The sequence below is a fragment of the Nelumbo lutea genome, chromosome 3 (assembly GCF_056320005.1).
Source record: "Nelumbo lutea isolate HS-2025 chromosome 3, American lotus-T2T, whole genome shotgun sequence".
NCBI classification, from domain to species: Eukaryota; Viridiplantae; Streptophyta; class Magnoliopsida; order Proteales; family Nelumbonaceae; genus Nelumbo; species Nelumbo lutea.
The window spans coordinates 8,494,500-8,510,739 of NC_142686.1; the positions used below are offsets into that span (position 1 = coordinate 8,494,500).

Here is a 16,240-nt window from a genome sequence, read left to right on the forward strand (position 1 = left end):
AATGGTATTAGAGCCTACACTATGCCTCCCAATTGCAATCATGCAGCGCGGGTGGTGACGTCAGTATTGCAGTGTTTGGTTAGGACTAGGTGGACTAGTGCAAAGCCAGCCTGCGTGGGCGCCGGGACTGCGGAGCATGGTGGAATGTTATGACCCATTTGTCCCATGTTGGTAGTATGGGATGCTAATGTGAGGTATCCCACATTGGTAGTATGGGATACTGTTGTGGGGTATATATGTGCTTGGGTTCCCTCCCTCTAACAGCTAGCTTTTAGGGGTGAGTTCTCCTAAGGCACATAACATATATTGTATCCAAAAAGCTATAAGAGATTTACAAAGACCCCTCCATGACCTTTGTAAGCTATTTTCCATCATATGTAAGTTAAAGAGCCATTATATACAGGTTAGTTGGCTTTCAAATCAATATATCATCTTGAGCTTCTAGCATACAAGCAATTAACTATTTGTTTAAGCACATAAATGATAGACATAGATTAAAGTAGAATCATATTTTCATATATACTTTAAGTTTTTATAGATGTGCATTCTTAATTGTTTGACAAGTTTTTTTATAATAAAAAGAAATATATTAAAGGAAAAAAAAGAATACAAAAGAAAAGATGACAAGTTATGACCCAAAAGAAAGAAGAACTACACCTCAGAAACAACCAATGACAAGAAACCTAACAAAACAAACAAAACAAAGACCTCCCTCAAAAAACAACCACCAACACACCCACCCTTGACCCCCAAAACCAAAGAACAATCACCCCCGCCTCCAACAGAACAAACAGAGAAAACAGAAACCAGAGAGCAGGCCCAGGCCTCCTCATGAGCCACCACACCTTTTTTGGCTTGAGAGAGCTGGTTGAGTGGAAGCACCACCAATAATTCCAGTTCTTCTCATTTTCACCAAACATTACCTTTCAGCTTTCTATGACTTGAAAAATGTGAAAGCTGAAAGGCCATGCCATGCCATGAAAACCCTCTTGGAGTTTACAATATGCCTTTGTAGCCTGATTTGTACATCATATCATGTACTCTTTTTTCTTTCTATATCAAGTTAACCTTTTTCTCAAAAAAAAAAAAAAAACTCCCAAAAAGTCACTAGAACCTTCAAGAGCACTCCTCTAATTGACAATGTAGAGAAATTATGTGATGGTCTCCAAACGTTTGAAGGTGTAGTGAAGGATATTGAGGAACTAGATCAATATAACCCCCTTAGCAACATAGTTTTCAAGGCACCAAGGCGAGGCTAGGTGACAGGGGGGCGCCTTGTCACCTAATCACCTAGGCGATGGATTTTTTTAAGTAAAAATCACATATCCTATGGTAGTTCCCTAGGTTCCATAACCAACTTTCTTTAATAACTATCCATAATTTTCATAAGAAAATTATAAACTTCATGTTTAAGTCTAGAAAATCAACATATTTATGAGAAGAAAAAGAAGAAAGGAAAGAAAATTCAAAAAAATATAGGGGCTGAACCCCTATTTTTGTTATAGGAAAAGAAGAAAAGAAAAGGTGGAAGAAGAAGAAGAAGAAGAAATGTGTTGATTAGACAAAATTTTAAGTTCTTCCCTTATTGGTTCAGATTTTGAAGTCATTGAGGGCTCAATATAGCAGTTAGCAATGTTTGTGTTGATTAGACCCAAACAAATAAGAAAATAATAAAAAGAAATCAGTTTATAAACACAAAAAATGAATATTTTTCTTTAATAGTGTCTATTTTATAATTATAATCTCAAAAAAATAACAATATAAAAGTATTTTATTACACAGTATGCAAAACTGCTTGGCGACTGGGCGAGGCAAGACTCTAAGGGCACCTTGTCGCCTAGGCATCACCTTGACAACTATGCTTACCAACCCCCCAATACACACACAACTAGGGGTGCAACTTGGGCAGGCTTAGGTTGGGGTCTTGTCAAGATTTCAATGGACCTGGCCTGAAGAAGGATAAAATGGTAACTCGGGCCAACTCGAGTTGCACCCCAACACAAAAACACAACATGAACAAACAAATAGTCCACTTTGAGCTTTTCACTTGGAGAGCTATATCTTCAAAAGTTCTTGGTCTCTTTGGAGATGGGGAAGAAGGAATTCTTCATCTTTTCTTGGACATGGTCAGGGAATGTGATTTCAACAAATGTAAATTCTATGTTCCACCTTCAAAGATTAATATTTTTCATTAGATTATTCTGATAAATTGGTTTTCTTTATAAATATTCTCTCCTTTTCATAAGCTATCTCTAGACAGGATTGAGTCATCCAAGCCTTATCCCAAATATATGGGGTTAGCTACATGAATCCTGTTTTGCCATTCCATTCTCTTTAACATCATATTCATTGTTAAATAGTGAGAGATTAAATCGTTTCTTAATACTTCAACTCTCAAGTCTTTTTTGGCCTACGCTAGCCCTTCTAGCCCCCTCAACTTGCAATAGACCACTTCTTCCTACAGGTGCTGTCAATGGTCTTCTATGGACAACCATCTCAATCTACTTTCTCTCATTTTATCACTTATTGGAGCTACTCCTAAGTTCCTCCAAATGACTTCATTTTGGGCCCTATTCTTTCTAGTTTTTCCACTAATCAGCATGCATATTTCTGCCGCACTCATCTTTTAGGACATGCTCTTTCTTGACTGCCCAACAATCTGCTTCATACAGCACAGCTGGCCTTACAATTATTTCATAAAATTTTCCTTTAATGTAAGTGGTATCCACCTATCACATAGGATTTGGATGCACCCCTCCATTTCGCCCATCTTGCTCTAATTCTATGGGCAACATCCCCCTTAATCTCTCCCTTGTTATGAATTATCAAACCAAGGTAACAGAAAAAGGTCACATTTAGTTATCTCTTGGTTTTCAATCCTAAGTGTACCCTGATCTGTACTCCTATTATTGTTAAACTTACATATCATATATACTATTTTGATCCTACTTGTTTTAAAACCTCTTGTTTCTAAGATGCTTGTTCATAACTTAACTTTGCATATAATCCTCCATTTTTTTTTATTTCTTTTGAAGGATTACACAACGGGGGGGTAGCCCATCCCCCAACCCATAACCCCACCCCCCCAACCAGATGCAGGCGGGATTCGATCCCAACTCTCCACTACGACCAGCAGGAAATCTTACCAACCCGCTGGTTGGCATTTTATCCTCCGCTAGTGTCATCAATTGAAACAATGTCATCAGAAAAACACTATGCACTATGGGACCTCTTCTTGAATATGTTTAGTCAATTCATCTATGATCAGTGCAAATAAGTAAGGGTTTGAGTGCTGAACCTTGGTGAAGACCCATTGTAACTGTAAAAGTGGATGTCTCTCCCACAGGTGTTCTAACATTTTGCACTCTCATATATAACCTTAATTAGGTTTTATACAGTTATACCTATTCGAATGCCCTTGGTGAAGACCCATTGTAACTGTAAAAGTGGATGTCTCTCCCACAGGTGTTCTAACATTTTGCACCCTCATATATAACCTTAATTAGGTCTTATACAGTTATACCTATTTGAATGCCCTTTCTCCTACACTATGAATATGGGAATGAGGTTAGGTTCACCTACACCACCAATTATAGGTAATATCACCAATAACCATCAACCCTCCCTTACACCAAAGGTGAAAAGCCTTTGAGTGGACTCTCTTGCAAAAGCCAATTGTTCTAAAAAGTGTCTTATTTTCATTAAACCATTATTCCTTAATTTTATCTTAATTTTCTTTTTCGTTTTTTTCCCCTTCATTTCATCCCCTTCATCCTTTTCTAGTTCAGAAATAAAATTTTCCCACTGATGATAAAAAATCAATCATTTATCGTATTTCTCTTTCTGTTGCTTTTCATCGCTAGAATTCTCGTCCGTTCACATTCTATGTCAATTTACCCTTATTTATCATTTTTCCCTTCTATGCTCCACTTCCGGCCCTTAATATGCTATTCCTGCTCTATCAAACTCAAATTTGATTATCTTTCTAAGTCCATATTCTAACTGTTTGAGCTTCTTGTGCCTTAACTTTGGTGCCGAAAGTAAGTCCAATCACCCCCTTTCAAGTTTACTGCAGTGTGCTTGCTCCTCTTAATATGCAACATAAACCGAAAGAATATTGTTGGACTATTTACGACGTAATTTTATGAGTACTTAGAGCATAAATTAAGCTCAGTGTAATGGAAACGAAGTATAAGAAAGAAAAAAATGGATTGCAATACTCACAAATTTTCTGAAAATAATGAACTAAGCCCTCTCGTCAAACAACTGGCTCAGGATCTATTAACAAATTTCTCTTTCGCATTTAAGAATGTCAACCTCTAGAGCTAGGGTTTTTCACATACACAGTGTCTTACACATTGAATATACTCGGAAAAACGAAAATTCTGAAATAGAGAAGTTTATAAAACGTTCAAAACGCGCAAAGAACAGAACAAAAATCAAACGATCCTGTGACACATAAAAATATATAGATTGATACTCGAAAATGAAATATAGCTTACAAAGGTTCCAGGTTCTTCACAAGGTATCCAGTAAACGAGGACTCCTCAAATTTCGTATCTCCAATCATCACTCTTCATCGTCTGTAAACAAGCACGAGGGAAAAGGAGCCCTAAAACGCCATTAATAGAATCCAGAATTTTACAGTGAAAACAGCAGGAATATGTCATGGAACGACCGAAAGAAGTTTTCTATAGAGATTCGCAGTCAGCCCTGATAGTGGTAGGGTTTTCTTGTGTTGTTTCTTCTCTCCCGGGAAGACGCTGAGAAGAAAAAAAAAATACTTTTATTTTATTTTCCTTTTTTTCCTCCTAACCGAACCAAGGAGAAGGAAGAACGGAGGAATAAAAAATATTAAAAAATAAAATAAAAGGGTAAACCTCCCTTCAAATTTCTCCTGAATACTAAAGCCTCCACTATGTTAATTATTTCCAACGGAATGATTAAAAAGTCTCTTTTATCCTTGTTAAATCTTTAAATTTTCAAAACAATGGAATTGTTACAGAAAACAAAAAGTGTCCCTTTTTCAAATTTCCGTCTCATTTCAAGCAACAATAATTAAAACAAGGCAATTCTATAGTCTATCCACCCTTAAAATTTTGGATGAAATCTTTGAATTTTGAAATAATGAATGATCTTTCTGAAACTTAATTATCCGATGAGGGGACACAGAGAGCGGAGGCCCTAAGCGTCTCTTTGGGTGTATCCTAACCTCCTAGCTTTCGTTCATCAATCCTTCTTGTTCAAGGAAAATGAGCTTTGCAGATGGATCAACCGAAAGGATTGAAGAGATCATTTTCTAGTTCTGAACGAGGATCCGTAGCTTGTGATTCTTTGTTGTTCCATTTGCAGCTTTTGGTTCTTTATAGGGATTTAGGGATTTCATATAATAAGCTGGTTTTGTTTCCAGGTGCCAACTGCCAAGCAACCTTGCTGGGTACAGTTGAAAGAACCCATGAAACCCTCCTTCATCTGAAAATTTTAAAAGCCAAAAATAAAACATAAGAAGAGGGGTCTCCACTCCCTCACCCCTCCCCAGGCCCTAGGTCCCCCGTCCCCCATTCCTCCTGAATCCTGACATAAATGGAGCATTTGACCATGGGAATACAATGCAGACATGGGTGTCTCTGATTCATGTTATAATTCCTCATCCATCCGGCCATCTTCTAGAGTCGGTTGGGTTAACGGCACCATCTCTGGTAGTGTACCCTTATTCAGTGCCCAACTATCGTAGCTGTGGGCAACTGTGCCACCAAATATGATGTTGGAAAGCTCCCAACAAGCACTCACTTAAATAGAATTGTCAACAAAGACATAGGAGAGAGTAGCAACTCTACCAGGAAAAAGAAGATGTCGGGTGCTATGCGAATTGGAAAGAATTTGGACAGACTTGCCTCTGCATTTGAACTATCAACTACCCATAAAGTTGGCAAGGACATGAGGCTAAGTTCTATGGAACGTTGCTTTAACCTCCTAAAAGAGATCCCTAAGATTGAGGGGAGTCATTTATTCATGTTTGCTAGTCTCCAGTTCATGAAGGGTGATTTCCGTGACTTGTTTATTGCGATCAAATCTCCTGCTTTGCGATTGAAGATGATTAAAGAGTTGTATGAGCATTCCGATAGTGTGTGAAACTTGTTGGCATCAGTTTGTGTTTTACTTTTTGTTTGTCACATAGACTTGAGAACTTGAGTCCTCTTCATTTTGACAAGTATTTTATATGATTATTATCATTGGACTTGATTTATATTTTTAATGTTAATTAAATGTGTGTTTTTTTTATATTTTTTGCATTCATGTCTTAATTCTACGATTATTAATTCTGTTTGTCTTTACTAAATTGCATGGTAGTACTTATAAAAGCTACACCTAGAAAGTGCTTTCTATAAGTATTTTGTGAAACTATGCCTGAAAAGCACTTTATAAAAGTATTTTGTGAAAAAAATGCGCCTTAAAAGTATTTCCTATAATTATTTTGTGAAAATTGCACCTTAAAAGTACTTTCTAAAAGTATTTTGTGAAAATTGCGTATTAAAAGTACTTTATGGAAGTATTTTGTGAAAACGGCGCATTAAAAGTACTTTCTATAAGTATTTTATGAAAATTACGCCTTGAAAGTACTTTCTAGAAGTATTTTGTGAAACTTGCACCTTAAAAGCACTTTTTTGAAGTATTTTATGAAAATTACACCTTATAAGTACTTTCTGAAAGTATTTTGTGAGAACTACGCCTTAAAAGTGCTTTCTATAAGTAATTTGTGAAAAATGTGCATTAAAAGCATTTTATGGCAGTAATTTGTTATTTATCAATATTATTCATTATTTGTTAATATTAGTTATTATTGTTATTATTTATTATTTTATTATTATTATTATTATTATTTGGGTCCACATGGCGATTCACATGTGGGTCCATGTGGGCTCTCAGTTGAAATGTATAGTATAACATGTGAAAAAACATTGTATATATATACGAGTGAAGTGAATGCTAAAATTGTCATTTGTGTCAATATAATCACTTATGGGGAAAGTAGTTTACCAAACATCCCCACCCCAATAAGTGCTTAAAAACATAATAAATAATTCAAAAAGTGGGTTATCGAGCAGTCTTAAGTGGTTGTTAAAATAATAATTTCTTTTAACAAGTATTTAATCATCAAACAGGGCCTAAGTCTTTTATCCAAAATAAAAAAAAATAAAAAAAGAAACATAAATGAAAAAATGAATAGAAAATTTTTTAATAGCAGCACAAAAATTGTAGTAAACTAATAATATAATTTCATCGCATGGGAGGGAGAACATCGAAAAATGAAGATTGTGCGTTAGGATCTGCTACCCACCCTTACTACAGCTGTAGTTGTACACTAAGAACATCTATAGTATTTACGTGTTATCATTCATGCGAAATGTTCTTGTAGTGTCAAGTGGGTAGTGTGTGTAGGAGCTCTCAATGTATGGATATTGTCCATCTAAAGTAAAGATAAAGCATAGGATTACAACTTCTCATCTCGGAGATAGACATAGTACAACAAATGGATTACAAGTTACTACTCTATAAGACTATAATAATTTACAAAAAAAAAGGAAAAAAAAAGCTCTATAATACTAGATCGTGTAATATCCATACTTTTGGAATATTTGGTCTTCTTCACATGATTAGAAATACAACTTCACATTGGACATTGGAATATCAACTATCTTAATGATTCAAATTAGTTTTAACCAATGTTCAGGTTACTAGTTCAACCATTGAGGTTGAATGTTTGTTGCCATTTTCTTGCTAGTTAGGCGAGTCCTAAGGGTGTTTGGTTGTTAGTTAGAGCCAGTTTGGCTATCTATATTGTTGTGCAGCTTTTTATCTTTTCAAAACTTGTTCTGGACTGTAATAGTTTCCTTAGTTATTAGTAGTGAAAATTCCAAATTAGCATCATGTATTTTAGGGGTAGTCTCAGTTTAATGCCCATACTTCAAAATGTGTCACTATAGTACCTGAATTCCCCAAAAGTTAACAATTTAGTCAAAATTCATAAACAAACATTAAGTGGCATGTAAAATGACAAAATAAAATGCCCTTCCTTTGTCATCTATTTTTCTTTGTCAACCACTCTCACATAAATCAATTTAAACAAATGTTGGGGGTCTAATAGTGAATCCATAGGCATTGGAATCCCCGAGTTTATGGTTGTGAGATATTAATAAAGTAGGAACAGTTGTGGTATTATGTAGAGAAAGCACATGCTACCTGTTGATTGACAAAAAACCATGGCACTAAAGGTGAAGCTAGAAACTAGTGGCACCCATGTTTTCTCATTCTCCCACCATTTTTTTTTTCTCTCAAAACCTTTCAATCACCTTTAAATTATCTCTGGACATCCTGGTCCACCTCTATCTCTGTCTCTTTTGAAAGCTTTTCCATGAAATGAAATGGCAAGGGCGAAAAATAAATGTTGGGGTCTAACAACAAATACATAGGTGTTGGGATCCCCCAGTTTACTATAGGTAAAAAGAGACAACTTAATAATTGGCAAGAACACTCATCCAACTCTTGTAGTTGTACTTGACATTGCTGGAGCAATAAACGCTTCACTAAGCATCGCTTCGTAAGACAAATCCCAATGTACTTTTTCCAAGCCACTTGACGAAGTAAGTCACAATCCTATCATCGATGCTCGTCTTGATGAACCCCCAAGCAAAGAAAAATGAAATGACAAGCAATGAAATAGCCAAGCTACAACGATAGATGAGCCACACAAAGGTCTCAAGAGTAACATTCAGACTTCAAAGCTATATCTACTATTTGTTTCTCCCCAAAATGATGTTTTAAAAAAATATATTTTCCTTTTCCCTTTGCATTTTGTATGGCAATAAAATACATTTTCCTTTTTCCCTCTGCACTTTGTTATTTTTTTCCAAAACAACGTGGACCTATTTTTCTTCTTCTTTTATATATATATTGATCAACCTAGTTGAGGAAGAAAAGCATAAGAGAAATGCTATTGAGGGTTAATGGTGTCATTTGGATGGAGGAATTGAGAGAGGAAGGAGATGATGTTTCATGGACCAGGAACAATGTTGGAGAAGGAATAGAAAACAAATATGAGATGGGTTCTCTATTTATGTTCAAGTCCATGCTTGAGAACGACTAGTACGCGAATAGAAATAGTGTTGAAGTAACACATGACACATTACCGAAGAAACCTTGCATAAACAAAACTCCTCTCATCACCGACGTAACCTAGAATGAAATGGACTCTAAGCAACCTATCTTATCCAACTAATGTATATCTTGTACAATGTTTATTTTGATCCTCTTGTGGTTCAATCCTATTACACCTGAGCTATAAATTAATACAAGTGCTTGCACTCAGTGATTTAAGTGAGTGCAGTTTCTCAATTACTGTTACATGGTATCAGAGCCAGATAGGCCTATCTCAATTTTCCTTTTCAATGGCATCCTCTTCTCCTATGAACTCTACTACCTCATCAGCTACATCTTCCTCCCCTTCCTTTGGCCTCCCCTCCACCATCAATGCCATCCCTAATGTCAACCACTTTCTTCCCATTAAGCTAACCCCTAATCACTATACTACTTGGCGTGCACAGTTCTACCCGTTATTTAACACCTACAACCTTGTGGGTTTAATTAATGGATCTATTCAAGCCCCTCCTAAGGAGATCCCTGGTCCAAGTGATACCACCTGCTCCACTTTCAATCCAACCTATGATGATTGGTACAGTTATGACCAACTCGTGTTGAGTTGGATTATCTCTTCCTTGACTGAAGCGGTGATACCACATGTTGTTGGTTTTTTTACATCAATTGCTACTTGGAATGCCCTTGCACGTTCTTATGGTTCTCCTTCTCATGCATGGGTTCTTCAACTTCATACTATGAAGAAAGGCTCTCTTTTGATCAATGAGTATGTTCAACAAGCCCAGAACATTGTTGGTAGCTTGGCTAGTGTTTCTGATACAGTTTCTCCTACAGATACGTTGCTTTATATCTTAGCGGACCTTGGTCCCAACTATGAGTCCTTTGTGACATCCATCACTACACAGATTGAATCTGACACTCTCTCTATTGATGACCTTCATGGTTTACTACTCAGTTATGAAATCTTACTTCGATAGCGCCATGCTTCTATTGACTCTTAGATGCCCTTTGCTAATGTTGCTCATACTAATTCCCATGCTCCTTTGAACAACTCATCCTCTCGCAACAATAGCAATCCCGATTATGGTCAATGTTCTCAAGGTTGTGGTCGTGGTCATGGCTCTTATAATGGTAATCGTAACTCCAGTTTAATTTGTCAACTTTGTTCTAAAACAGGACATTCCATTCTCACTTGTCGAAGGCGCTTTGATCTCTCCTATAATGGTGAATCTGAACCCACCAGTGCTCAAGCCTTTCATGCTTCTCCTGCTCCACCTTATTTTGACGTGAATGGGTATCTTGATTCCGGGGCCACAAATCACATGACCCTGGACCTCCAAAATCTTCAAACTCAATCTAAATACAATGGCCAAGGTCAAGTCCAAGTGAGTAATGGCTCAGGTTTAAGTATTCAACACATTGGTTCCTCTTCTATTTCCGATCCCTCTTCTACCTTTCAATTAAATAATATTTTGCTTGTTTCATCTATCACAAAGAACCTTTTATCAGTTTATTCGTGACAATAACATCGTTTTTGAATTTCACCTTGATTATTTTGTTTTGAAGGATCGTACGTCGAGGAATGAGCTTCTTCATAGGCCCCATAGGAATGTCCTCTATCAATTGCTCAATATGTTCAGTTCGCATGCATTCCCACCCACTATTCAGTCCAATGCTGGTGAACATGCCACAATACAATTCCTTAGTGGCATGCTCATTTTGGTCATCCTGCATTTAGAACCGTACTTCATATCCTTTCCACTCATGGTTTACCTGTTCTCCGAGAACAGTTTGGGTCCATTTGTTCTTCATGTTAGTTACCTTTCTCTACTTTGGTCCATCGTTCTACTGCTTCTTTAGATCTTACTTTTTCTAATGTACGGGGCCCGCCCTAGTGGTATCCAATGGTGGTTTTCGTTATTACATTATATTTATTGATGATTTTAACAAATTCACCTGGCTATTTCCACTTGCCTCCAAATTTGATGTGTTACATGTGTTTTTCAAGTTTAAAAAATTGTTGAAATTCAATTTTCCACTACCATAGTACATCAAAGCATTTCAAAGTGATTAGGGCAAGGAATATCATAAGTTCTCTAATTATTTATCCAACTTGGGAATTTCACACCGCTTTGCTTGCCGGCATACCCATCAACAAAATGGTAAGGCTGAACGTAAACATCGGCGTTTGGTAAAATCTGCCCTCTCTATGTTTGCTACAACCGCTCTTCCCCTTTGTTTTTGGGACGATGCGGTACACACTGCCACTTACCTCATTAATAGACTCCCCACCGTTGGACTTCAAAATAAATCTCCATTTGAGGTGTTATTTAACAAAATACTGGATTATGTTTTCCTTCATACCTTTGGATGCACTTGATATCCTTTTTTACGACCCTATAATAACTATAAATTAGAATATCGGTCTCAACAATGTGTTTTTGGGGTACAGTCCCTCGTATAAGGGCTACAAGTGCTACTTACCTTCCACTGGCCGTGTATTCATCTCACGACATGTGACTTTTAATGAGGATTTGTATCTGTTTGCTACACTTTCTTCATAGGTTCACCCACTTCGACTTTCTTCAGGAGTTACTCTCGTGGTTCCATCATGGACTACCACGTCCAATCCAGTTCCTTCACTCTCTTCACTGCCATCACCACCACCACTCAGTTATGGACCTGAGCCTGTTACAATGAATGAAAGTACAACACCTTTTCCTTTAGTTGATGACCATACTGTTGCTCCCTCTTCGCCACATCACATGCGTGACTTGATTGAAATCATGGTTCGTGCTGCCCCACTTGTTGCTAGACATCGAGATAGTACCACTCACCCTATGGTTACTAGACATCGAGATAGTACCCGTCCTCCTATAGTTATGATCGCCACAAAGCATCCGTTGCCTGCCTCTCTCTTAGCTTCTCATGATTCTCTACCAATGGAGCCCACATGCTTCTCTACTCCCAACAAGGATCCTGAATGGAGAAATGTCATGTGCATCGAGTTTAATGCTCTCTTGCGTAATTAGTCGTGGTTAGTGTCATGCCAATATTGTGGGTCGTAAATGGATGTACAAGATCAAGAGGAAAGCGGATGGTTATTTAGAAGGATACTGATCGAGTGCAATCCGGCCGGTTTTAACTGTTAACGAATTCGCCTTTGAAATGGAGCGTCGGAGAGCCTGAAACGGGAAAGATGAGAGAATTCCGGGGGGAGCCCGGTGTGATAATTTCGAAGCTCAAGTCAGTAATCTCTCAAAAGCAAAGTGTAGACCATATAGCGTAAAGTTCACATACATTGTTTGTTGAGGGCAGGGGGCTTTTATAATCACTTCGCGCATTCGCTCTGAGGCCCTTGTCAGGTCGGGTATGATTACCCTTGCGTCTGTCAACTCGGGCGTCATCTTTACTACTAGGACAGAACCGTCACTGCTTAACCGTCCCTCTAACTGGAGATGGCGGTGTCAAGAGGCGGTGGCAGGTGGCCGTTTAGAGTGCGGCCGTCAAGCGTCAGATCCCAAGTCAGTCTGGTGCGGCGCCCTCGGGTACGGACTTCCTCGGTGTCAGGCATAGTGCGGTTTACTTGGTTTTGGTGCCCTGAGGGCGATGTGGAGTGGTGAGCGAGGCGAAGTCTTGAGTTCGGAGGTATGTATAGGGTAGGTCAGCTTGGCGAGGTGTATCCCGAACTGTTGCACGGCAGGCCAGTTCGACGAGGTGTATCCCGAGCTTTTACAAGGCAGGCCAGTTTGGCGAGGGGTATCCCGAACTGTTACAAGGCAGGCCAGTTCGGCGAAATATGTCCCGAACTGTTGCAAGGCAGGCCAGTTCAGCAAAGTATGTCCTGAACTGTTATATGCAGGCCAGTTCGGATTACTTTTCTGGTTTGGGGCCAAGGGTGAGTTCGGGCCCCTAGTAGGGAGTTCTGACCACTGGTTTCTCCCCTTAGTGCTCGCGCCTTAGGCTTGCTTTTGTGCCGAGCTGTTGCCTTTGCCACGTGTCGCATAACTGTGAGGTCGGGCCAAATCTTTCTTCATCAATTACCCCCCACTCCTCGCGCCAAGGGTCTTGCCCTGGTGCGGGGAGTTTTGCGAGGTGATAGGTGGATTTGTCCCATTCTTCGAATCTTTACTGCGCGAGTTGCTTTTGCCAGGGTTCTTCAGTTTTCTGGAGTGTCCGAGAAGGCGGGAGACGTGCCTACTGCTCATAAATGTTGACGGACATGGCAGCGCATGTTTATTTTAAATTTCAAAAATTTGCGCCGCTGGGATGTGATAGCGGGTCACTTAAATTTGAAAAAGCGCGCCACTGCCGTTCTGGAGGGACGTGCGCTGGCGGTTGTCAGTTGCAGGGAGACGTGCAGCGTGTTGTCAGTTTTAGAAAGACATGCACCGGCGCAACGTCGGTTTCAAAAAGACATGCACTGAAGTTTCGCTCTTTTCGGAAAGACGTGAACCAATCACGTCTCGATCCCAAGGGACGTGCAGTTAGCGCAAATGCGGGCCGTCGGATTGTCTTTGATCTGCACTATCGGTTCTTGGTTACTGTAGCTATAAATAGTGGGGGACCCCAGTCGATTTGTCACTTATGCGGTTTGCCTCTTGAGCTCGCGTCTAGGCTGGTTACTTAGCCTTCAAGGTTTTTGGCTTGTTCCCATCTCCGGAGCCTTCAAAACTTTCCGGTGAGTACCTTCCTAAATCCACCTCTTTTCCTCGATGTCTAGCTTTGATAGCTTAGACGACTCTTCAGATAGGACTGATGTAGGTTCTACAAACCGTGCCGTATCCCCCGACTGCCTTAGTGATCCTGAGGTGGAACTTGATGACTATGAACCCGTAGGCCGAGCCGCTTCGGGTAGTTTGGCGTCTACCTCTCGCCGAGGTCGAATGCTAGACAGGTTTGGTCCCTCAACCATGATGCCCGAGGGGCTCCAATCTATACTTATGTCCTACAATCTGCCTGGGGGGTATACATATTTCATTCCTTTGGGTAGCTTTCCTTGGGAACACGGTCCTGATGAGATTGTGATTTTTCAAGAGCAGCTTGCTACGGGGTTACGACTGCCTTTCCACCCTCTTCTCGTCGAAGTTATAAACCACTTCGGTGTTACCATTGGCTAGCTTCATCCGAACTCTATTCGGAACCTAGTGGGGACTATCTCCCTTTTTTGCGAGCAGAATTTCCCTTTAGACTTGGACATATTCTCCTCCATCTTGATGCTCAAGAGACAAGCGGGTTCTCTTCCTGGGGGAAGACGGGCGTATTACCTTTCTCCTCGCCCGGGCTTTAAGCTTCTGCACGATCTTTCTAATAAGGTCCTGGCATGGAAGCGAGACTACTTCGGTGTGCGAAGTGCACAAGGATGGCCCTTTCAGACCGGGTGGGGTGAGGCTGCTTCTGATTCTGGTGTCATTCTTGACAAAGAGACGGTGAAGGGCCTCCGACAATGGGCACGACAAGGTTTAAAGTGCCATCAGTACTTGACGGAGGCCAAGCTTATTGCGGTCGGCCTGAGTTCGGGTAGGTTTCTAGTTCTGCGGTTTCTTGTTTGCTTTGTTCCTTCATTTTTTTGATGTCGAACTCGTTTCTGCAGGTGTGATGGATGCGGAGAGAACTCGTGGGGGGCGCCTATTCCAAGGCATGAAGAGGAGGAAGCAGGTCGCCAAGCAAACTCGTACCGAGCTGCCCCCGGATGAGGAGCCTCAAGTTCCAGGCCACTCGCCGGAGGATCTGCCCAGGGAGCCGAGGTGACTCCACCAATGCATGAAGCGGCCGGGGTGCCTTACATTGAGACTACTCACACGGGTGCTCCTCTTACTCCAGTGCTCCTGCTCACTCTGGGTCCGCTCATACGCGAGCTGGGCCCTCGGGCTCGAGAGCTCAAGGGGAGTTCAGGAGAGTGCTAACGCCGAACTACGCTCTTCAGAAGAGTAGGGAGGCTACTTTCCTCGAGGAAATCGCGGCATGGACCGATCTTCCTTTGAATCAGGTCGCCTGCCGCGCCGTAACACATGCTATGGTGGTAAGTCAGATTTCGTCTGCCTTCTTCATTTTCTATCGCTTTTACTGTTGTTGCTCACTTTTTTCTTTTGGTAGGTGAATTTTTCAATTCACGCCTTAGCAGCCCAAGTGGAGAGGAGTTCGTGACAAGCACGAGCTACGGAGGCTGCCGCCCATGCTGCTGAAGAGCCTTTCCATGCCACCAAGGCGAATACCCGAGCTGTTGAGGCGGCCGCTTATGCTGCCAAAGAGGCTGCTTGCGTCGCCATGGCCAGGCAGGCGATGTCTCAGCGTGATGCCGAGGCCATGGGGGTGGTCGTCAAGCACATGGTGGACTTGAAGTTGGACTTGTAGCATCAAGTCGAATATCTTCAGGAGGACATCAGGGAGAAAACGCAGATTTTTTCCCAAGGCATTGAAGACGCCAAGAAGAAGGCCGTTGAAGACTATATTGCCTCTCCGCGTTTTGATGATCTAATGGTGGATTCTTACAGAAGGTGGTTCAAGCTGAGCCGGTGGATGATCCAGAACACGTACCCCAACCTCGATGTTAGTGCCATCTCCACTTGCGTATAACTCAGGAGATGGCCAATGCTGCCGATGGCGAGCCGGATTCTGAAGGAAAGACAGGGCCTTCGGGTGTTGTTGAAGTGCCTTCTGATGGCGAAGAAGTAGCTCCGGGCATGTAAAGTTGTTTTTTTTGTTTGGAAGTACCTTCCAATGGCCAATGTACTGTTTATTGCAACGGAATAGACAATCTTTTTGCCTGTATTCTTTTTCCCGAATTGATTCTTTGTCGAACTGATAATATACCATTGTTTCTTGTTCGGGTTATTGTACTTACGCGACCTGTTTCGGCGCTAAGGATTTTGTAGCGAATTGATTTTTTGCCGAACTGATAATATGCTTGACTTTTCTTTGCTTGCTTACGCTGAGGTTTCTCTTGGCTCTGCATCATGGCCCCTAGGCCCTTGAAGCGATTTCGTCCACTTCGCTTAGCGGTTTATAGGTAGTATCGCCTTAAGTTCACAATGTTCCACGCTCGAGGTACTTGTTTGCCTTCTAAGGTTTTGAGCTCGTATGCCCC

General features: G+C 40.6%; 1 protein-coding gene across 8 annotated transcripts in view; it reads right to left on the reverse strand.

Annotated features, from left to right (window-relative positions):
- Nucleotides 1–4,899, reverse strand: part of LOC148862743 (zinc finger CCCH domain-containing protein 27-like) — a 33,834-nt gene extending 28,935 nt beyond the window's left edge. For 4 of the 8 annotated variants that reach the window (XR_016110713.1, XR_016110715.1, XM_088980879.1 and 1 more), the window contains exon 1: nucleotides 4,503–4,899. Coding sequence is in view for 4 of the 8 variants with exons in the window: in XM_088980875.1 (XP_088837001.1) it covers nucleotides 4,503–4,570 (68 nt within the window). In the remaining 4 variants the exon portion in view is untranslated. The remainder of the gene's footprint in view (nucleotides 1–4,502) is intronic. The other 4 variants (XR_016110714.1, XM_088980876.1, XM_088980874.1 and 1 more) reach the window with 1 other exon arrangement.
- Between the last annotated feature and the right edge of the window lie 11,341 nt (nucleotides 4,900–16,240).